At 51.4% G+C, this 22,500-nt stretch overlaps 1 protein-coding gene across 1 annotated transcript in view; it reads left to right on the top strand.

The window, feature by feature from the left end:
* Positions 1-22,500, top strand: part of LOC311359191 (contactin-3-like) — a gene marked incomplete at its 3' end in the record, with an annotated part of 60,642 nt that overhangs the window by 34,036 nt on the left and 4,106 nt on the right. The window contains 5 exon segments of the mRNA XM_084479173.1: positions 944-1,039; positions 10,932-11,135; positions 11,720-11,822; positions 12,473-12,657; positions 16,489-16,628. Coding sequence (XP_084335299.1) covers positions 944-1,039; positions 10,932-11,135; positions 11,720-11,822; positions 12,473-12,657; positions 16,489-16,628 — 728 coding nt within the window.

Here is a 22,500-nt window from a genome sequence, read left to right as displayed (position 1 = left end):
GAGACGAGCGAGCGAGAGAGAGAGAGAGAGAGAGAGAGAGAGAGAGAGAGAGAGAGAGAGAGAGAGAGAGTGTGAGAGAGACAGAGCGTTCGATGGCAGCCGGAGAAAAGAGCCATTGTACTTAAGAAATGTTGTCTCTATCTTTGTTCCCGGGCTTCCAAGCAGGTTGTCAACAAGTGATCGCTCTCCATACAAATTATGTTTCAATCTCACAAAGACGCTTTTTTAATTGTCGTCGGGGCGGTGTTTGCCGTGCGCCAAACACCACCAGTGATAACAACCCCGGTTCCAATTAAAAGCGCTCATGTGTGACCCTTGCTTGAGGAATTACTCTGGGCTCCAGCCAGCAGTGCTCTGAAACCCGCTTTTATGCCGACGGAGCAGGCGCTTATTCAGCCCGCTTACGCACACAAGCCCCTCTCGCTGTCTCTCGCTGGTTAAAAAAAAAAAGAAAAGAAAAAAGAGCTGCACTATGCCGCCGCCGCCGTAAGTAAGACTCCACCTCAGCAGATATCCGTGAATATCGCTCCCGCCTGTTTTACCGCGTTAACCCGGGACGACGTTACATCGGCGTGTCGTGTCGGATGCGTAGCGCGCCCCTTCCTGCGCAGGCTAGTGGCCGCGGGGCGGCGCTGCACCCTGTGTAGGCGAGACACTGCTTGTTTCCTCCTTGTTGTTGTCTCTTGTCATCTTGCACGCATTCCTGAGCAGACAGTGGTGATAGAGCATCTCGCACCTTGTGCTGGTGGACGCCTGCAAGGTATGGCGGATTCGAACCCCTCCCTCGTGACTACTTGGCTAGTCTGCATCCGCTAGGCTGGCGTGCTGGAGAGAAACCTAGCGACCTAGTGCTTAAGGCTCTCTCGGAGGGGGTGATAAAAAAAACACCCACTGTTTCTCAGTATTGACACTGCTTCGTCTTTCCCCCCCCCCCACTCGACAGACCTGGAGAACTTCAAGACCCAGAGACGGAGTCCGGTGAGGGTACGCGAGGGCCAGGGGGTGGTCCTGCTGTGCGGACCGCCGCTCTACTCCGGAGGTAAGGGTTGGATCTCGCTGCCGTGAGATGGACTCACCGCGTGGTGGTCAGACGGACGTGCGTTCACGCGGCGCTTTGCTAACCGGTGGCCGTTCAAAGTGCTTTACTTTTTTTTATTGCCCGACGACGTTCACCATTTCATTGCACACACCGACGGCGGCGGCGTCGTCAGCCAACGCAGGGCAACAGCCCGCTCGCCGGGAGCAGTCAGGGTGAGGGCGTCTCGCTCGGGGGGGGGACACCTGAGCACTCGGATAGATAGGAGGAGCCGGGGATCGAACCAGCAACCTTCCGGCTGCCAACCCGCTCTAGCTCCTGAGCCTTCGTCGACCTAGTTCTGATGAGTTAATGACACTGTGTTTCAGTGATTCACTTGTGTCCCAGTTGTGTTTTCGTATCTGTTTGTTTATCATGTCTGTTTTGTTTTCAGGCACAAAAGGCTCATAGGTATGGGTTTTGGAGAACACAGTCAATTTATAATGCCTTTATTAAAAATAGTTTTCTGTGTTGTTACACACAAAATGCATGTCAGATGCTCCCTTAATGAAGAAACTTTTTAAATATTCAAGCCACTTTCCAATGACCAATGAGGATGTTTACACAGCTGTGAGTGATGGTACACTCGTCCACAGCAAGGAAATCACATACAATTGACAAAATTGGATAAGTGTGGTGTAGTGTATTCCAGGCCCTGAATCCCTAACAGAGTCACGGCAGCCTGCCCTGTGAAGAGAGATGTTGACGAGGCTGAGATAAATAACACCGCAGCTACATCACTACCCTATGTTTACCCCAACAAAGACAAGGACCTGTTTGTCCTTTCTGTGTCAGAACTCCCTCCCCCCCCTCCTCTCTCCCTCCCGGCAACTTTTGTTTGAGGGTTCGTGAAATGAGTCATTTTGTACTTTTTTTTTTTTTCTTTCTTTCTTTTTTCTTGACCGTCTTGACCGCCCTGAAAATGAGGAATCTGTCTCTGGCCGGTGCTGTGCCAGGCTGAGTAATGGAGCACCTATCTAATGGGGCTTTGTTAGCTACCCCCTCTCCGTCCACAGCTCACTTCTGCCGGCATTAACAACGCCGGTTAGCAACCAGCGCTATCGATCCTCCGGTCGTGTGAACCTATCGCTCTCCTCATCGCCGCCTTTGTCAAAGAATGCGAGGGCAGTGTTGAGAGTCGGCCTCCATTTTGGATTGTGTCTCGGTGAAGAAAAGTAAAAAACCTTGAGTCTCACGCCGTTTAGACAAACACCAGCGGTTTTTTTCACATTAGGTTTTCGAACAATGTGCCCTTAACGACACACAACAACCTTTTCAAACAAGAAAGATAAAACTCTATCTAGCCATCCCGTCAACAACAATTTATTTCCGTGTTTGTATTTCATTCTGACCACCCGTACGGCAGACGTAACAAAAGCGAACAAAGGCGACCAGCGCAGCGTCTCCTCGCCGTCGTCCTCTCCTTCCGGCGAACCTGTTGGTAAAAGGCGCCGTTTCGTAATCACCACATTCTTACAGTTGTTCTTACAGTCCTTGCAGAGTCCGCCGCTGAAAGGAGAGGGTTTCATTCAGCCCTCTCAGAGCTTTAAGTGTCCTTATTCTTCCTCCCCCCCCCCCCCCCCCCGTTCGCCTTAATGGCCGCTCTGTGGTGGCACCCCGCCACTCTGCTGCGGCGGCGGCGGCGATGTTCCGGCGGCGGCGGCGGAGACGCTTACGAGTCCAGGACGATTCCTTCAAAAGTGTGACTAATAGAAACACTAGAGCGAGCCTCGTCGTTGGTTACTCGTCGACCAGATGGAATATTTTATCTGATATAAGGGCCGGGAAGGGGAGAGGTTAAGTGGAGAGGTGGGGAATGAGATGCATCCATTTGGGGGGGTTTTGCGGGAACATGGATGCAAATTAGCGGCCGGCGATTTAAAACGTTCTTTTTTAAACAGGGTCATTGAACGGAAAAATACAACGCAGTACTGATTAAGAATGTACTTTGGTTAGCGTTGCATTACGGAGAGGGAATAGAGTGACCTCTCCGCGCACGAAAGAAATACATAATTGTCCAGCTTTCTTCTAATCGTCCTTAATTGAAACCACATTATGCAAATGTTTTAGGATGATTTTCCCTAATTGGGAACACTTGCCTGGGCCCCAAAGCGCTGAGTGAACAGCCGTCCCTAGCAGTGCCTCAGTGCACACTGTGGGGCCCATTTCAACCTCCCAGCTCTCAAAGAGCTTCTAACTGACCCTTTTTTTTATCGCTAGCCTTTTGGTCCCATAAATTGTCTTTGAGAGGAGAATTGGCTGAAACGGTGAAAGTACTCCGGCCCAGGACCCATTGCCCAAAGTGGCAGCAAAGCCGGAGTGGAGGAAATGAGGAAAGGACACAATAGGAACACTTTACTGGATTCAGTTCTTTCTTAATGGGATGACAGAGGCATTCTTCTCATTTCTCATGAGGTCACAGCTTACTAATGTCAGACAAAAGAAGAAACGGAAACGTTTTTCATGCTCTTCTTTATCTCAGAAGCGTAGGGCGCTGTTCAATTAAGCAATCTTACACGAGATGGCGTTCTTGAACGTCATCATTGGTACGCGAAGCACAGCCGTAGGAACGAGGCGCTTTGTTCATCTCCATCAGAAAATAGTTCCTATAGTAACGATAGCCGACTCTTGGTCAGTTGAACGTTGTTATGGAAACTAGGCTCATGAAAGTAGTTTCGGCTAGTTAGCGTAGCGATACTTTCTGTAATTAGGCACTCTCTTTTTGTCCGTTCTTTCACCAGGCATTTAAACACGCTCGAGAATGGGAATCGACCAATCGGAGTGCTTGCTTAAACTTGCGAGTTATTGAAACTGCGGTGCCAAACGTTGTGTGAATAATAGTTTTTGTTTCGTTCTCGCTTGTGAGGGGGACATTTTTTAAGGCAAACTTCACTTATCTACCCGTACATTTGTTTCCACTTCAGCTCTTTTGTTGTCAATGAAATAGTGCAAAAAGCAATGATTGTTGTTCGCTTGCCAGCATGCTGCGTGTTAGCATGTGGCCAGACGTCATATTTGATTTGATTTGACTCATAAAGAGACAGGAGTCATGCCAGACCCAAGTTTACGGTGACGTGGGGAGGAGAGAACTGCAACAATGAACCAGAAGACACAAAACCACAACATCGGTTCACAGCTCCTTTAACACAACGAAGAAGAAGATATTTTGATATATCTCATTGTATTATGTATCATATCCTAATACAAAGGATGATTAGCCCTGTTAGACTCCTTGCCTGGTGTTTTTGAAGCCTGTTTTCAAGCGTTCTTTATTTCCTTCAGTCTTTTCTTTGGGCTTGGTGGTTCAGTTGTGTTCGCCGTTCCTGGAAGAGCTGGGATCGGTAGCTTTTTGTTTTCCGTTCCCTGCCGAACGGAGACCCCTGTTGCTGACCAAACACTCTGTGTCAGAGATGTCTGTGGCTGTAAAATGCTATCTAACACTTATTTTAAATGAGAAATATTGCTTACAGCGCCTTTAATGGCGCACTTTTATCATTGTATCATTAATAATACATGCAATCCCCCATGACACATGTTGGCGATAGACATGCATGTTTTCATTAACGTTTTCTTTTATGGTTTGTATAGCTCATGCATAGCTAATGCACACAAAATGACATTACAATTTGTGGGTCAATTAAAAAGAGGGGAACCGTTCTGATGAAACACACGCCCTTTCACTCCACACCATTACGTGAATACCTCCGGGCCACATGGCATCCACCGTCCATCCAACGCGCGTTTAACGTGTTAAACCCAAATCAGTTCAGATCTTATTTTTAGAAGCGGAAGACAACAGGGCCCTGCTTAGTGTGTGTGCTCCACTCCCTCCTCCCTACCCCGTCCTATAGGCAACGACATATATATATATATACCTATATATATATATATATATATGCTTGTTCGTGGTCGCGGTTCGGATGAGGGGGGGTTCTGGGTCGAAGCCCAGCGTCCCACTCCTGTCGGGCCCGGTGATGAATCGGACTCCGGCAGATGCGTCCGTCCCCCCCCGCGCTCCGACTTCCTGACGTGCATCGCCACGAACGGCGCGCTGCTTATCCTCGTCTTCCCCCCCCCCCCCCCCCCCACAACACCGCGGCTGTCGGGGCGCGTCACACAGAAGACCGGCCGCGCCCCCCCCCCCCCCCCCCCCCCCCCCCACCCCACCCACCCACCGGGTATTATTCGTCCGTCTCCGTCCCCGTGTCTCCGCAGACAGTTTGCGGTGACGCCGCTGCTGTCGCTGCATGGCTGATGAGGCTGTTCTGTCTCCACGGTGTGCGACGTGTGACGTGACAGATGGCCGGGACGGTGGGACGGTGGGGGCGGTGGGGGCGGTGGGGAGGAGGAGGGGGGGGTGGTGGCGGTCTCAGGATTATCCCGTGTGGCTGTCATGGCTTTGGCCGCTCTAGCCTCGGAGCTGTTTTCACTCCGCTCCGAGGGATGGCGGTGGGGGGATTAAAGATGCATCACCTGGATGTGTTTCTGCCGTTTCCTCCGTGTGCCGTGCAGAGAGGTTCCTCTGGCGCCGGTGCGCTTCATTGTTGTTTAATATCTCCGCTCTGGTTGGTTTTGGAACAACGAGAAAACAAGAGGCAGAGATTCATTTATTTATTTGTGGCTCCATATCTGGGGCTCGGCGGCTGGCTCTTCCTGGAGATGAAGAGCCAAAATACCCGCAGTGCCGCGGGGGTGTCCCAACCTTCTTGTCTTAACTCGGGTTTGCTTTCAGTAAAAGGTTCGCGTTCGATTCCCTCCAGCGTGACACAGATCTCGAAAAACTCCACGATAGGATTTTCATCTCTGTTGGGCTGTCATCATTGTTTACTGTGGTCTTATGTTATGTAAGATTGATATATTTTAATATAATATAGAATATTCTAGACATCATATTGAATGAAAGCAACACAAAAAGACATGTATACATGAATAAGTGCACGTACCTAACCAGAGAAGGGCACACGAAGAAATGCAAATATGCTCATTTACACTTGCACGAAGATAGACATTTGTTATTCAGAGAGAAAAGACAATAAATTCTGCATATCCCTGAAACGTACTCAGCATGCATTGGAATTAATAAAAATTCAGGGGAAACACATATTTGACTTTAAATGAACACAAAACAGAGTCTATATTTGTTTTGGTTACCTGAAGCAAAGCCTTTTGGGTAATAAGTGTTCTCTGTGTTTCGTGTTAAACATTCAACTCACATGCGGCCAGAGTCTAGTGTATGGAGGTCACTGACCACATTACACATTAAAGTGTGTGTGTGTGCGCGTGCGTGTGTGCGTGCGTGCGTGCGTGTGTGTGTGTGTGTTTGTGTGTGTGTGCTCTTTATTGTATTCATACTCTGGTGGCTATTCATTCCATTTGTGTCATGTTGGATCATTCTCTTGAAAAACGCCTGAAATGCTTAAAATGAGACATTTCCTCAGCAGGGTTTTTTTCCAGAGCTGTCAATGCAGATCATACCTACTGGTGTGAAGGTTGGAGCGGTGCTGAGGTCTGTCTTTTCATGAAGCATCGCTCATTTTCTGCCATCTTTGCCTCAAGGCAAATTGTGACCTTACCCTTACATACACGCCATTCATGCACACACACACACACACACACACACACACGAGCGCACACACACAAGCATGCACGCACACACACAAGCATGCACGCACACACACGCGAGCACACACACACACACACACACAGACACACTCAAAGACACACACACAAGTATACAAGTCATACAGAAAAATCCAAGCACACGCAAACACACTGATGTCTCATGGCATGTTTTTCTGAAAATACAAAGACTCAGCATGAACATGGAGACTCGTCATGCATGGAGCTCCTGGTTTCCTGCCAGGAGCTCACCCCACTGGTTAATAGAACCCAGACTGGTGGCATGACCTCATGTACCAGCTCCTCCTCAGCTGGTCTACGGAGGAGATCCCCATGCTGAGCAGAGTCAGGGCCGATACACGGGAGGAGGTGGGGCGGGGGGGTGGTGGTGTGTCATGGTTACGGGTGTTAACGACTCATCACTCTGGGAGTTCCATCTCCCAGTGTCACTCTTGGCTTCCCTGAGGGCGACTCAAAGAACGTCACTTTGGATAAAAGCTTCCGTTAACTGACTAGGAGTAGTGACTAGCGGTATTGAAGTCGCTAAAATGGTGTCCCCTTCGACTTCGTTGCCCATTTTTACGGGCGGCGGCCCAGTTTCCAAACCTCACTCGTCACGTGAGCAGACACTGAGCGCGGTGATTTAGTCACACCACGCTCTCTCTCTCTCATTAAACGGAGCAGGCACTCAGCCTAGAGTATAAAAGTTAGCCTGTGCGCAAAGTGTGGAATAGCGCTGAGTCATGTTCCAGCAGCAGTCAAAGGACGCGCCGCTCTGCTCAAAGAATCACGCGCTCTTAATAAATCATGGCTGGTGCAATATTTATCATGCCGGTGTCACCCGGCGATTGTCCTCCTCAGAGGGGGAGGATGATCTCCTATATTTAACGGAGTGCTGTTGTCCAAGGCCCCTCGGTGGACCGCAGAACTGACCTGCTTTGCAATAGTGAATCACAATGCTGCGAAGAAAATAAATAACGTCTTCTCCTCACCAGGGCTGACAAGGCATCCATAACCAGTAGGAGACGGCGTTACATAAGGATCTACTAGGAACGGCCATACCATATGAACGGCCATAACTCCATTACGACCGCAGAAAGAGTGCAAGAACTCCACAGGAAGTAGTTTGGTGTGGCCAATGTGCTCTTAAAATGACAGGGGTGGGGGGGGGGGGGGGGCGGGGCTGGAGGGGGCTGGTGCGGTCAGTTGCAGCGAGCACTTAAAGTTCGACTGGATTGTTCATTTGGAATCAACCCCCCCCGCGCCGTGGTCTCATGGTGTGTGTGTGTGTGTGTGTGTGTGTGTGTGTGTGTGTGCTTGTGTGTGTGTGTATTAGAGGCCATCTTGTGTCATCTTTGTGCTCTGAGAGCTTCCCAGGGACTGTGGTTAGAGCGAGGACCTAATGCATCTTACCTCCTCCCCGCTAATGGAAAAACAGGCCTTTTATACTTACTCACCGCGCACCGAGGGGAAAAATAATCACTTGTTCTGCAACGTCGCGGCACAATCCCCCCCCCAAAAGAAGTGGCTCGGAAACACACACGTATTATATCCCCTGTGTGCACTCTTACACTCTGACACTCTTACACTCTGACACTCTTGACACTCTTACACTCTGACACTCTGACACTCTTACACTCTGACACAGCGCATCGAGGTCTAGGTTCTCTGGCTCGGTCCGGATACAGCAGAGACAGACCGAGAGACCCAAGCCAAACTAAAACCTAAAACAAGCCCGGACTGTGTTCACGGGGGGTGGGGGGGGGGCGTCCATAGGCCGCGCGTCTCCTCGTGGTGATCGTCAGTGATGTCCTTGGGCTGTCGGGTTCCATTACTCCTCCCTGGGGGTCATCGTGAGGGGGGAGGAGGATATGGAAGCTGTGTGGTCATTACACAACAGCGGGATGGAAACACGTCGCTCGCCTGTCACTCAGGATCCCCAGTAATGCCGCGCTAAAGACCCCGCGCGGAGAGGGCGGGGGGGGTGGGGGGGGGGGGGCTCCCCGGGAAAACCACCGGAAGTCCGCCCGGTGCCCGACTTCCTGTTTCCGTGGTTCGCTCGCGATGAAACTTTAACAAGTCAATTAGAAACCTCTTACTTGCTGCTTTTCCCTGATGCCGTGCCCTGCACCTTTCGGAGATATTGTTTCAAAAACAGTCATTAAATATACATGTGCTCGTCAGGATGCGAGTAGCTATGTATTATTTATGTGAGTGGGAGACATTACAGCTTTGCGTCTCAACTGTACTTTGCTCCGATCGAACCGTGGGGGGGGGGGGAAGTTCTCGTTTCTCAAAGTCGTGAACGCCGACCATGATTTATGGATTCTTAATGATATTTATAAACTGATATCCATACCCACATCCCTTTCTGTAGTGCGGTTTGAACCGGACTGTCAAATAACTGAATTTGGTATGCTCGCAGTGTATCAGGATAGTAACAGCCGCTTCTCCTTCCCGAGTTCCAGACGTCGCAGCGCTGGCGACAAAATGACTTTTCCCTTTTGACACGAACGCTGATCACTATGAAGGAGGACGAAGCGACCGGGATGACTCGAGGTCACAGCGTCCCCAAGCTAAAGATATCGTTAGCCTCATAATTAACAAAGTCCTATTTTCGCCAAAAGTGTGATATCTAGCCTAATTCTACTCTCCAATCGCTGCTGATTCACTGTGCCGCATTGGCTACATCCTAAGCCAATCAGAGTGCTTTTTTTAAATTCCATAATCACTGCCTGAGTCATCAAAACAAGATGGGAAAAAAAAACAAGATGAACCTTAAAATATGACCCAGGCTTCTGAGGACACCTCACACACCTCTCCAAGACACACCAAAAAGTGGCCGATTCCTAGCAGTGGGCCGCAGACCCCCCCCCTCACACACACACACACACACACACACACATCTGATTGCCCCTGAAGTATTACCCAGAGGAAGAGACTCCAGGAGTTTGTACTCTGTCGACGAACACACAACTCTTGTCTTAATCATTCCCTGCACTGAGGTGCCGAGTCATCGCTTAGACGCGTCTTTCGACCAACACTGCCTCAGATTGCTTCTGGGACAGGGATGCTATATGGTCCATAGCAATCTGTCGGCGCGTCAACATGTCAAAACATCATCGCTCCCTGTGTTTTTTTTTTCTATAATGGTGCAAATAGTGGAGGAGTAGACTTCCGTCCCGCTGTCTCTCCGGTGCGGTGGCCGTGGAGCGGAGGGAAGTCGTTTCCTGGAGCTCGTAGAGCTGACTAAGTGAGAGCCATACCGAGAGCGTCTGGAGCGGTATTGCTGCTGAACGCATGCTGGGTTGGATCCGCCGGCAAATGGGTGATTTAGGGGCTGCTGCCACGGTGCAGCCAGAACCTCCTGGCTCAAGGATTGGCGGCTCGTGCTCTGGTTGTGCTTTTTTCTTCTTCAGGAAGCGTTTTGAATAAAGGCCATTCGTCAAACACCGTTCCAGATATGAAGAGTGTCTGCAGCACTAGCAGAACAAAAAGATACACTGAGTTATGTATCAATATAAATATACGATCATTATCTAAATGATCAGGGATACATTTTGTAGATTGTAATTGTTGATCTTGGTGGGTAACTATCTATCTGTGCACCACATCTCAACACCCCCTTTAAAAAAAACCTCCCAGGGAAGGTGATTAGACATCACATCATCACAGACACTGAATAGAGTCCCAGTTAAGTCCCAGACTCTTCAGTGGAGAACAGGTTCCTAATAAAGACGAGCAGCGTGAGGGAGGGATCCCGTCATGAGGCCGAGATATCGACTTCGAAAACATTTTCTGAGGCCGTATCCTCTCGAGTCTGACGCGTCCCAGAAGTGGGTGGAATTACCGATGCAGGACATGTTTCTAGCGCAGCGATGTAACATATACCCCCGTGGATGTACCGTTTCTCCTCCCCCCCCCCACCCTACCACACCCCACCCCCACCCTCACCTTCCCCCCCCCCCCCCCCCCCACGGTCGTACCCGCCTCGTCGCCACCCACCCACACCTACCCCCAACGCTCACCCCTTACCCACCCACACCCACACCTAGCCCCACCTTCACCCCCACCCTACAACACCACCACCCCCTCTCCGACCCCCACCCCACCCCCCCCCCCCCCCCCCCCCCCCGCGCGCGGTCGTACCCGCCTCATCCCAAACACACCCCAACCCACCAAACCAAACCAACCCCGCCCCACTCTCCTCTCCTACCTCTGCTCCTCTGCTCCCCAGAGCTCACCTTCTCCTGGATCTTCAACGAGTACCCCACCTTCGTGGTCCAGGACACGCGGCGCTTCGTCTCCCAGAAGACGGGCAACCTGTACATCGCCAAGGTGGAGCCCCTGGACGCGGGGAACTACACCTGCGTGGTCACCAACACCGTCACCAAGAGCAGCGTGCAGGGCCCGCCGGCGCCGCTGGTGCTGAGGTCCGACGGTATGTATTCCGGGGACGCAGGGCCACGCCCCCTTTTTCCACACACAGAGGGACACACCCTTTTTTCATACAGAGGGCCACGCCCCTTTTTACACACACAGGGCCACACCCTTTTTTCATACAGAGGGCCACGCCCCTTTTTACACACACAGGGCCACACCCTTTTTTCATACCGAGGGCCACGCCCCTTTTTACACACATATGGCTATGCCTTTTTTTTGCACACAGAGGGCCACGCCCCTTTTCCCACACGCAGGCGAGAAGGGAATGGTGAAGTGTTGTTGTACGGAACACAACGCACAAACGAGCGAGTTTATAGACACACACGTACACACACACCCGGGCTTTTCTGTTTGTTTTGACAAAAACAGGCAGTGAGAAACAACCGTTTTTCAGGTTTCGCCGCCGCATGTCAAAATTGCCGGTCTGATTATGATCACACATTGACACACATTATGACACACACACACACACACACACACACACACAAAACACAGACACAGACACACACAGACACAGTGGTAAACAAGGAGACAAGGTTAGCTGTAATGATACATGGGAGTTTTGTCGTTCTCTGTCCACAGGGGTGATGGGCGAGTATGAGCCCAAAATCGAGGTGCAGTTCCCCGACGTCGTCCCCGTGGCCAAGAGCTCCACCGTCCGGCTGGAGTGCTTCGCGCTCGGGAAGTACGTTCTGTTGTTGTTGTTGTTGTTGTCGTTGTCATCGTCGTCCTTGTTGTTTTGAACCTCAATTTGCACCTTTTAGACTGTTCTCTCTCAGGGATCAGACGTTGCACCATCATTAACCCTGTGAGGCTATTGAGCAGACTGCCGTCAGAGAGATCACTACGAAGCGAGAGCGTGGTTTGTTTCATGCTCGGCACGTAGGTGATGAAGGGTGAGAGACGGGGTTTCACTCATTAAACGAGGTGGTGGATGAAATAAGAGAAACGGATTGGATTGATACGTTTCCCATAATAGAAGAGTTGGGAGGCAGAATAGCCCGCCTGTTCGTCTCCATTGATGACTCATTAACCCAACGTCTCCCTGCTCTCCGTCAGGCACTCTGTGTCTGAAACACACGTCGCACACGACTGTCAACCGCTGTCACTTGCGGCCTTTTCACAGAGAATGTCGAAAAAAAAAGAAACATACGAAACCCGTATGGATTTTCTGGCTATTGTTTTTTTTTTCTTAAGTACCGAAAAAACAAACAACAAAAAATAAACAGAAAAACTTGAACAAACGTGTGTTCGCCATCCTCCATTCTCCAAACCGTATGGTTCCGTTGCCATGTGACCTCACTCCCGTCTCCCCCCCCACCCCCCCCCCCCCAGCCCGGTGCCCGGCGTGAGCTGGCGGCGGCTGGACGGCACGGCGTTCGGCCGCAAGGTGGACGTCAACAAGGCCAGCGGCGTGCTGGAGATCCCCTACTTCCAGCCCGAGGACGCCGGCGTCTACGAGTGCCTCGCCGAGAACTCCCGCGGACGCAACTCGGCCAAGGGGAAGCTGGCCTTCTACGGTGGGTCCTCCTGCTCAGGGTGGAGGGGCCCTTCTGCGGTGGGTCTCCTGCTCATCGTAGAAGGGGGGGGGGGCCCTTCTACGGTGGGTCCTCCTGCTCAGGGTGGAGGGGCCCTTCTGCGGTGGGTCTCCTGCTCATCGTAGAAAGGGGGTTGGGGGGGGGGCCCTTCTACGGTGGGTCCGAGCTGGGGGTTCGCTCGCCTGGGAAGGGCGAGCGAAGGGCCGACGTTGAGACTTTTTGTTTACGTTCACGTTCACATTCAGGGCGTTAAGCGTTAGGATGAAAGCGTTCAGACGCTTTCATCCGAAGCGGCTTACAATAAGTCCATTTGTCAGAAGAAAGAGGAACAACAAGATATCTCTGTCGGTGCAGTAAGGATGTTTATAGAACTAAGTGCCAAGCACTAACTGTTCCTTGTTTTCGAACATGCTGCAGTTTTTTTCTGTGTGTTTTTTTTTACTGCTTGACCCGATGTACAAAACATTAAAAAAAACAACCCATAGCAGTATTCCGAACGACCGCTTTAACGCGCTTTTCAAGCTCACGGACAAAGCGTGGGTTTCCCAGCTGATAAAAATGAAAACGATACAACAAAAATCATACATATTTAAACAAAAGCGCACAATAACGTTTGAACACATGAGCGATGAACAAGAGGAAACCGATAAGCACGAGAACGAAGCACCGGGTGTAAGCGGCCTGGCGCCGGGCCCGGCCGGACCCCATCGCCGGACAGAAGTTATATTTGTTGTCACGCAATCTGTAGTTTTTACAGCGGGCCGTATATAACGGCATCATATAGTGGAATGGGGTAGTAAATTAGTCTATTAGCAATAGTTCACCTCGGACAAGGTGCTTATAGTGCCAGGGGCTAACACTGCCAGTGCTTGGCCGCTGATTTACACCACCTTGTCCACAGAGGTGGAGTCCTCCTCCATCGCCATTAAGACTGGACTTATCCCAGAAAGCCTTTAATGGCCTCTGGTGAGGGATTTTATACGCCTTTCCCTCCACATTATCCGGGTGTTTATGCATTAATGATGACTGCCGGCTACCCCCCCCCCCGACCGTAAGGAATCATGGCACACGCTAGAAACCATCAGATTGCAGTGTTTCCTTTGATATGATAATCTGCGTGTTTTTTCACGGCACCTGTGGGTAGCGGGGGGTAGCGAGCGAAAGCAAAGCCGCGACATGCTCTCTACACAAACGCTAGGCTACGTCATGCTTCAGTGAAATAAAGAAAGAAGGAAGGCTTTTGTGGTAACAAGGTGCCCTGACCTACATTCAAAGGAAGAAATAAATGTGGTAAATTAAGGATTTTTGGATGGAAACTATGTAGCCTTGGCGGTTGTTTCTCCCGGGCCATGGATTGGTTTGGAGTCGTGTTCCTCTGTAAGAACTGAGTCCCGTCTCCTCCTTTGTGCTTTTTTTTTATTCATCTTTTTTTTTTTTTATTCCTTGTGGGACTGGCTGGAAGCCAAGTGATAAAAATCAGTAATTTCATTTTAAACTCCCATGGACGAGGGCGGTGGGGGGACATCCATCACGCCTAGAGAGAGGGATCACAGAATCAATACGCGATCTGGTGTTTGCAACCACCAAAGCCACACGGACAGAGGCACAATATGGGGTGGCCGCCCATTCCAGTCCTGTTCTAATTGCCCTATCGGGATTAGGAAATGGGTGAAATTATATCATGTTCTGAGCAATTGAGTGCATGTTTTAATATACCTATTGAGCATGACCTGTGCCATTGTATTGACTTGAAAAAACAATTTATTGCATCATGTATTCCCTTCCCTTTCATTATCTTATCCTTTAGCGGTTGTATTTATGCTATCTTTGGCTCGGTGGTGCAGGCTATGGCGGTGTGTTCAACACAGAGAGGCGGTGTACTGGAAGCTGTTCATATCGCTCTTTTAAAGGACACAGTATCAGGCTCGGAGACGACTTGGCTTGGCTTTTCAAGGTGGTTTATCAAAGTGCTTGATTCCTTTTTTTCCTTCTTCTGCTTCTGGATTTTTTTGGGTTAATTAAAAGAGATAATTCATCCTTGCCAAGGTGCGTGCACTTCAGGCAAGGCTTGCAGAATGTGGTGCCAGGGAAGTTACAAAAGGAAGAGGAGTAGGCACAGAAAACCTTAACACCGAACGTCCTTTAACATTACCACAGTAGGCGCCCTTTGAATTCCCGAGCCATTTATCCTTTTTACTTTGCTTGACTATTTGCTTCAACATCAGCAAAATGCACACGTATTTGGCGCAGGGGCAGCGATAGCCATGAGAAACAATCGTGTTTGCTTTGTCCTAGTCATTAGTTAACAAGGCGGTCCAGTAGACACACACACACACGTGCTCACGCGCGAGCGCACACACACACACACACACACACACACACCACACACACACACCACACACCACCCGCCCATAGATTTAACTCTCTGGTTCCCGGAAGCATCATTTTACTTGTGTTGTCCTTGAGCAAGAGGAACTACAAATCCCAAGAGGGTTTTCGCTTTTCTGTCTTCCTCCTCTCTCACATGCCTGAAGGGGACAAGCGGAAAAGAGAATATCAATAAAGCAGGACCAAAAAAATTGAAAAGGCCATTATAATTACATTATTAGTATGATGCAGCGCACCACATGAGCCTGTGCCCCCACCAACCCTCTCTCCTTGACCCTGAGACGCAGTGTTTATTGCGGTATATCGTAAAAAGAAAGAGTCATAAATCTTATGTTGTTGTCTTGAGATAAGACTCTCTGGCCCTCTGTGTGAGGCCCGCTGAAACCCGTTGAAACCTTCTGCTTTTCTTTAAGACAAAACGTGTAATATCCGTGGAAAGATCGTTAACGTCGCCGTTATTAACGCCGCCCGCCCGCCAAGAAAGACCCGTCCTTCGATTTTTGATGTTGTCAGAGTCATTTATCAGGCTAAATCATAGCTTGCTGTAAAATATCTGTTTGGAAGGGGAATCCATCTTGTTCAATACTTTATCTGTCATCTTTGTTTTTTTGTGTTTTTCACAGCAAACATTGTCCAGCTGTACCCCTCTCAAGCTTTTATTCTTATATATTATATATATATGGTGTCACATTAGAGTTTTTATACGTAATTTTGTTATATATAATCTCAGACTTTGCTAAATGCAATCACAAGATTTATATACTCTATATATTTGTATGTGTGTGTGTGTGTGTGTGTGTGTGTGTGTGTGTGTGTGTGTGTGTGTGTGTGTGTGTGTGTGTGTGTGTGTGTGTTCCGGCAGGGGTCATGAGTGGGTTAATGGGAAGTATATTGATGAATTGCATGCTTGGTTGCTCCATTAATGAACTAATTGCCGCTGGTTCGGCCCTCATCGATCGATTCTCTCAAACTGCAACCTAGGGTTGATTCCCACTCGCCTCGTCCGCCCCTGTGATGCCTGGTTACCGTTATTTAACTTGTTAACAAGGTCTCTCTCTCTCTCTCTCTCGCTCTCTCTCTCTCTCTCTCTCTCTCTCTCTCTCTCTCTCTCTCTCTCTCGCTCTCTCTCTCTCTCTCTCTCTCTCTCTCTCTCTCTCTCTCTCTCTCTCACACACATTCTCTCTGTCTGTCTCTCACACACACACACACACACACACACACATTCTTTCTCTCTCTCTCTCTCTCTCTCTCTCTCTCACACACATTCTCTCTCTGTCTGTCTCTCGCACACACACATTCTTTCTCTCTCTCTCTCTCTCTCTCACCCTCTCTCTCTCTCTCTCTCACCCTCTCTCTCTCTCACCCTCTCTCTCTCACCCTCTCTCTCTCTCTCTCTCTCTCTCGCCCCCTCTCACACACCCTCAGCTCCCCCCCAGCTGCTGGAGAAGCCCCAGGACGCTCAGAAGCCCATCGACGACACCCTGGTCTGGGAATGCAAGGCCAGCGCCAAGCCCAAGCCCTCGTACCGCTGGCTGAAGAACGGGGAGCCGCTGGACCCCATGGAGGTGGGTACAGACTACAGACCAGGGGGTACAGACACACAGACCTGGGGGGTACAGACTACAGACCTGGGGGTACAGACTACAGACCTGGGGGTACAGACTACAGACCTGGGGGTACAGACTACAGACCTGGGGGTACAGACACACAGACCTGGGGGTACAGACTACAGACCTGGGGGTGCAGACTACAGACCTGGGGGGTACAGACTACAGACCTGGGGGTACAGACTACAGACCTGGGGGGTACAGACTACAGACCTGGGGGTACAGACTACAGACCTGGGCCCCATGGAGGTGGGTGCAGACTACAGACCCGGGCAATGGTGCGAGGTGGGTACAGACAGACAGACAGACCGGGGTCCGGTGGTGTGAGTCTCCCCCCCGCTGAGCGCCTATGGGGTTGATGGTCCACACTGCAGTCTCAGTCCACCTGCAGGGAGGTGACTGAGATACATCCCAAAAAGAAAACCGGTGTCATCTGCTGTGGGTAACAGCCTGTGCGTCACAACAAAACAGTAAACAGTAATTGTCCTTGACGCGATGTCAAGACGGTTTCTTCCCCCGGACGGAGGTTCAGCCGAGCGGAGCAGAGCCTCTCCACGGGCGGGCGAGAGCAGCATGCCTGCGCCTCCTGACCTTCAGCCCCTCTCCTGACCTTCAGCCTGCCTCTTGACCTTCAGCCCCTCTCCTGACCTTCAGCCTGCCTCCTGACCTTCAGCCTGCCTCTGCCTCTGATGTGGACCTGCCCTTTACCCGGCCCGGCGCATTAGCATTGCCGCCGCAAAGCGCCGCAGCGCAAATACCACGCCGTTATTCAAATGTAATGGAGGGTGTTATGCCTTCTCCTCTCCATCCCAACCAACCCCCCCCCCCCCCCCCCCCCCCCCTCACCGATCGATGGCCCCACACGGATTTGTTCCGGGGGTCCGCGTGTGACACAATGACTCTGGGACTTTAAACTGGGATCGGTGTTCGACGTGGATGAGGAGGTGAGACCCCCCCCCCCCCCCTTGGCTTATCCGGTTCTTAAGCCTGCGTTCGGCCACAGGACCGGATCAGAACCGCAGCAGCAGCCTGTGCTGGAGAGAAGAGCAGCTCACGGTTATACAAACCACACCAGGCATAATGGAGCTTTGAGTTCTCCATCGTCAGACCACTGACGATTACTGATTTTGGGCCACTTAAATGCAAAGAAAAGTCATAGCGTTACAGCAATGTTTTCCGACAACTTTTTGTTCAACTAAGTTGCAGTTGTTTCCCCACGTATTTGAAGACAGCTCAAGCGTTGATGGGGATAGGGAAGGATTTTCACATGAAGCAGCGTAGAAGGTGTTGATTTGTGCTATGTATTCGCCGTGACTCGTCCCTGATATGTAACACATGCTGTCAGCATCACCGCTGGCAGGACTGTAGATGTAACTCCCACGCTTTTTGGTGCAACACGGTATTCTTTGGTTGTTTTTTGTGAGCCGCTGGGTATCTGTTGAAAATAACCCTTTAAATCATGTTTGTCTCACCGATCCATTGGCTGTTTCTCCAGGAGAACTGTTCGCAGTGTCCAGTCTGTGATTGGTGGTGCTTGCTTGTCAACACATGTCGACACATTTCCCACAGTCATCCCTGAGTTTCCGTATGAGAAGGCTGGCTCTGCGGTGTAGGTGTCGAATAGTCTACAAAATCACCACCTGTTCAGTTAAAATACTGATTTATTCTTCTTGCCCCTCCAGCATCAACTCTAGTGGAAGATGACTAGAGTTGATAGAGTTGAGTAGAGTTACCCCCGTTATTAGGAGCGTCAACACATCACCCTCATCATTGTTTCATTTTTAACAATGAGTCTCTCAACACAACACAGAACACAGAACGCGTCACTGATAGGTCAACACGAGTCTGGCCGTAATCCCAATAACCGTCCTTATTCCCGCCGCCCGCCCGCAACGGACCAACGGTTCAGAGGTGGGGCGGAGGCAGCCATCTTGTCTGCGCGCTCCGCTTGCACTCAGCCTCGTACCCGACTCTTAAAAATAGCGCTTTTTTTTTTGCTTGTAACTCTCAATTTGCCATTGCGTGTGTAGGGAGATTTTGTTGAGCAAATGAGCCAAAGTGGGGCCATTTTCTGCCAGTCTTCCACTCTGGGGGGGGAAGCGGTGGATAATAATCTAAAGCTGCAGCCCCCCCCCCCCCCTCCCCCCCCCAACCCCCCCCCCAACCCCTCCTCCCACGATCTGCTGCTCTCGGTTCCACCATTAAGTCTCCCCCCCCCCGGGGAAGGAGAAACCTAGCCTTATCTCCCAAAATGTATTCTATATTTCCTCGCAGTGGACCTGGTGCTGTGTTGTTATTTGCTGGTGGAGTGGAGTGTTCTCTTAGCCCCCAGGAAATGGCCCCGGTAAATCACCAGGCGGTGATAGTGTCAGAGCGGGGGGGGGGGGGGGGGGCAGAGCTAATGAGCCCTAAACTGGCGCTGTGGCGGTGTTGGCGGACGTCTATTTAAATGGTTTAAATGGGCAGGTGGTATCGCCTCGATTTCTTTTTTTCTTTCTTTCTTTCTTTCTTTTTTTTTCTTTTTCTTTTTTTTTTTTTTACTTGGATTGAGGCGTGAGATAAACAGAAAAATCTGGGCCACTTTAATTAGAGACAGATCAAAAATACAAACCCAGTTTGGGGGGGATTAATGAATCTGGCGCGGCGGGGAAGGAGAGAGCCAGTGCCGTCATGGCGACAGCAGTGGAAGGTGCACTTTAGATAGGAGCTTCGGCGGTGCGCTGCCAGGGGGAGCTTTTCAGGCGCTACATCAAAACACACGCGGGCCGCGTTGTTAAGGAAATGTCACCCTGGTCAGTTCTTAAAGTCTCTGCACCCGTCACAGAGTGTATATATTTTTTTAAAGCGGGGTTGCGTTCAAATGTCTCGTCCGCAATGTCGCGACGGTGGATCTCTAAATGTTCGACAGTATTATCTTACACCACGTTGATTTATAATATGAAATATATTTGGTGTGTGGGGGGAGGCAACATATTCTTTGTGCATGGCAGCTTATTAATGAGGCTGTTACCATTTTCCAAATGCCACCGTCAACAGCGGCGGCGGCGGCAACAGTAAATCAATTTCCCAAACCAAAGGTCGATGATGTAGCCGGAGATCGAGGAGAAGGAGGAAGGCCAAGGGGGCCATTTGTTATTCCTCATTAGAATGGATCAGTCCACCCTCCTCTCTCTCCCTCCCTCTCTCTCCTTCCCTCTCTCTCTCTCCCTCTCTCTCCCTCTCGCTCCCACTCCCCTCTCTCTCTCTCTCCCTCTCCCTCTCGCTCTCTCTCTCTCTCTCTCTCTCCCTCCCTCCCTCCCTCCCTCTCTCCCCCTCTCTCTCTCTCTCTCTCTCCCTCCCTCCCTCCCTCCCTCCCTCCCCCCCTCCCTCTCTCTCTCTCTCTCTCTCTCTCTCCCTCCCTCTCCTCCCATCCACTCACTCAGTGAATCACTCGTTCGTCTTTATCCCGCCCTGCCGTCACTGTCTTTCACTTTGCACACACTTTTTTTTTTGCACACACTCCCCCTGTTTCACAGCACTCTCTCTCTCTCTCTCTCTCTCTCTCTCTCTCTCTCTCTCTCTCTCTCTCTCTCTCTCTCTCTCTCTCTCTCTCTCTCGAGTGTCTCTCCAAAATGTCACCAGGACCCAGACGCGTCATTTCTCTCCCCGTTTCCGGTCCGACTGAAAACCGTCTCGAGTCCCGGCTGCCGTCTCCGTGTTCGATAACGTCCAGACCCTCAGCGGCGTGACTGCCCCGCGTCGCCCGCGTCACACACACACACACCGCCTGTGTCTATTCTACCGAGGGGGTTTGTTATTATTATTTTACAGCTCACCTCCGTCGCCTGGGAGCGCCTCCAACCGGCGACCCTGAGCATCCCAACAGACAGCAGACGGTGTGATGACACACACTCCCCCCCCTACCACCCCCCCCCACCACCACCCCCGCAAGAAACTGAAAGAGTGCTCGTCTAGCAGAATGTGTCACGCATAAATGATGACATGCTGCACAGGCCACGCCCCCCTTCGCTGCAGAGGCTGAGACGGTGCGGCGGGGGCGACTGGGCGGCGGTGACGGTGGCGGCGGTGGGTTGGCGGGGCGGCGGCGTGGGGGGGGGGGGGTGGGGGGGTCAACTGGAGGTTGTCTGGCTGCAGAACAGAGCAGCGCGATGGCTCTGGTCCCTGTGCCTCGACACGGCCCGCTCCTCCTCCTCCTCCTCCTCCTCCTCCTCCTCCTCCTCCTCCTCCACCGCCCCGGGCAGAGCACTCTGGAACTTGACAACACAGAAAAGGAGCATCCATCGTCTTTTCATCTCCTTTCTCTCTCTCCCCCTCTCTCCCTATGCTTTCTTTTTATCTCCCTTTTAACCTTTTTTTTTTTTCTTCCCCCTTCCGGCCTTGCTCCCTCCCTCCCTTCCTTCCTTCCTTCTGTCCTTCCTTTCTCCGCTCTTCGGACTCGCTTTGTTCGCTTTGTTTACGTTTTACGTCCTCCGTCGGTCCACTTCCGGTCCGCATCACGCGCCGAGCGAGCGGCCCCGCCGTCCGGAGGAGATTGAGGCCTTTTTCCTCCCGACCACAGGACCGTTGTTCAGGAAAAGCGGGACGGAACGTTCCCGACCCGTTTTGGTCGGATCGTTTTGGCACTGTTTGTGCGTTCTAAATAACAGTGAGTGTACTAAATGTGTGACAGACGGGCCTTTTAGTCGTGTGTCACTAATGGGCACCGAGAGGCTGAACGGGTTGATCCCTCCACTCTCATCTCTTTGTTGTTCGCGTGTGTGTGCGGTTCCTTTGAGCGCACACTCCCAACGAGTGTCCCACTTCAAACAACCTCTTTTGTGTGCCACATGCAAGGGGGGGCACACACACGCACACACACACACACACACACACACACACACACACACACACACACATACATATACATACACACACACACACACACATACACACAGGCACCCTCACACACACACACACACACACACATACATATACATACACACACACACACACACACACAGGCACCCTCACACACATGTGCACACACACACACACACAAAGACAGAGACACAGACTCACACGTACACATGAAGAAACGCAGACACACGCAAACACACACACACACACACACACCCTCACACAAACTCTCAGCCTCACACACATGCACACATACACACTCACCCTCACAAACACGCACACACACACACACACACTCACCAACAGCTGGCGAAGAGGGTGGTGCTCTCCTAGCAGCCCCCCGCCCCCCCCCCCCCCCGCTCCCCCCACCCCCCCACACACACACACACACACACACACACACACACACACACCCTCACACAAACTCTCAGCCTCACACACATGCACACATACACACTCACCCTCACAAACACGCACACACACACACACACTCACCAACAGCTGGCGAAGAGGGTGGTGCCCCCACCCGCCCCCCCGCCCCCCCCCGCCCCCCCTCCCCCCCCCCCCGCCCCCTCCCTCCCCATGTGAAGCGTTTCTCCGGCGGGTCGGTGGCTGATGTTAAGGGACAGCTCTTATCTGTCTGAGTGTCAGCGGGGGTAATGCTCTCAGACAACACAGGGCCGGCCCGGCGGCCGCTGACCCCCTGCAGCGCGGCGCTGACGGACGACACAGAAAGGTCCGCCTGCGCTCTCTCTCCGCCGCGGAAAGATCAAGGGCGAGTACAATGGAGGACCCCCCCCCCCCATCCTCCCCCCACCCCCCCTCCACTGCAATTAAAGCCCCCCTTTGCCCTTAAGGAGGCCGTGTCAGTCCTCATCAAAGGTCACCACAGAGCAGAGGCAGTTGTGGCGGCGGACACCCCCGCGGGCCGCGT

This window comes from Micromesistius poutassou (assembly GCF_964030765.1).
Source record: "Micromesistius poutassou genome assembly, chromosome: 15".
In the NCBI taxonomy this organism is placed as follows: Eukaryota; Metazoa; Chordata; class Actinopteri; order Gadiformes; family Gadidae; genus Micromesistius; species Micromesistius poutassou.
The sequence above is the reverse complement of the archived record's forward strand: the minus strand, read 5'-3'. Positions and strand labels throughout refer to the sequence as shown.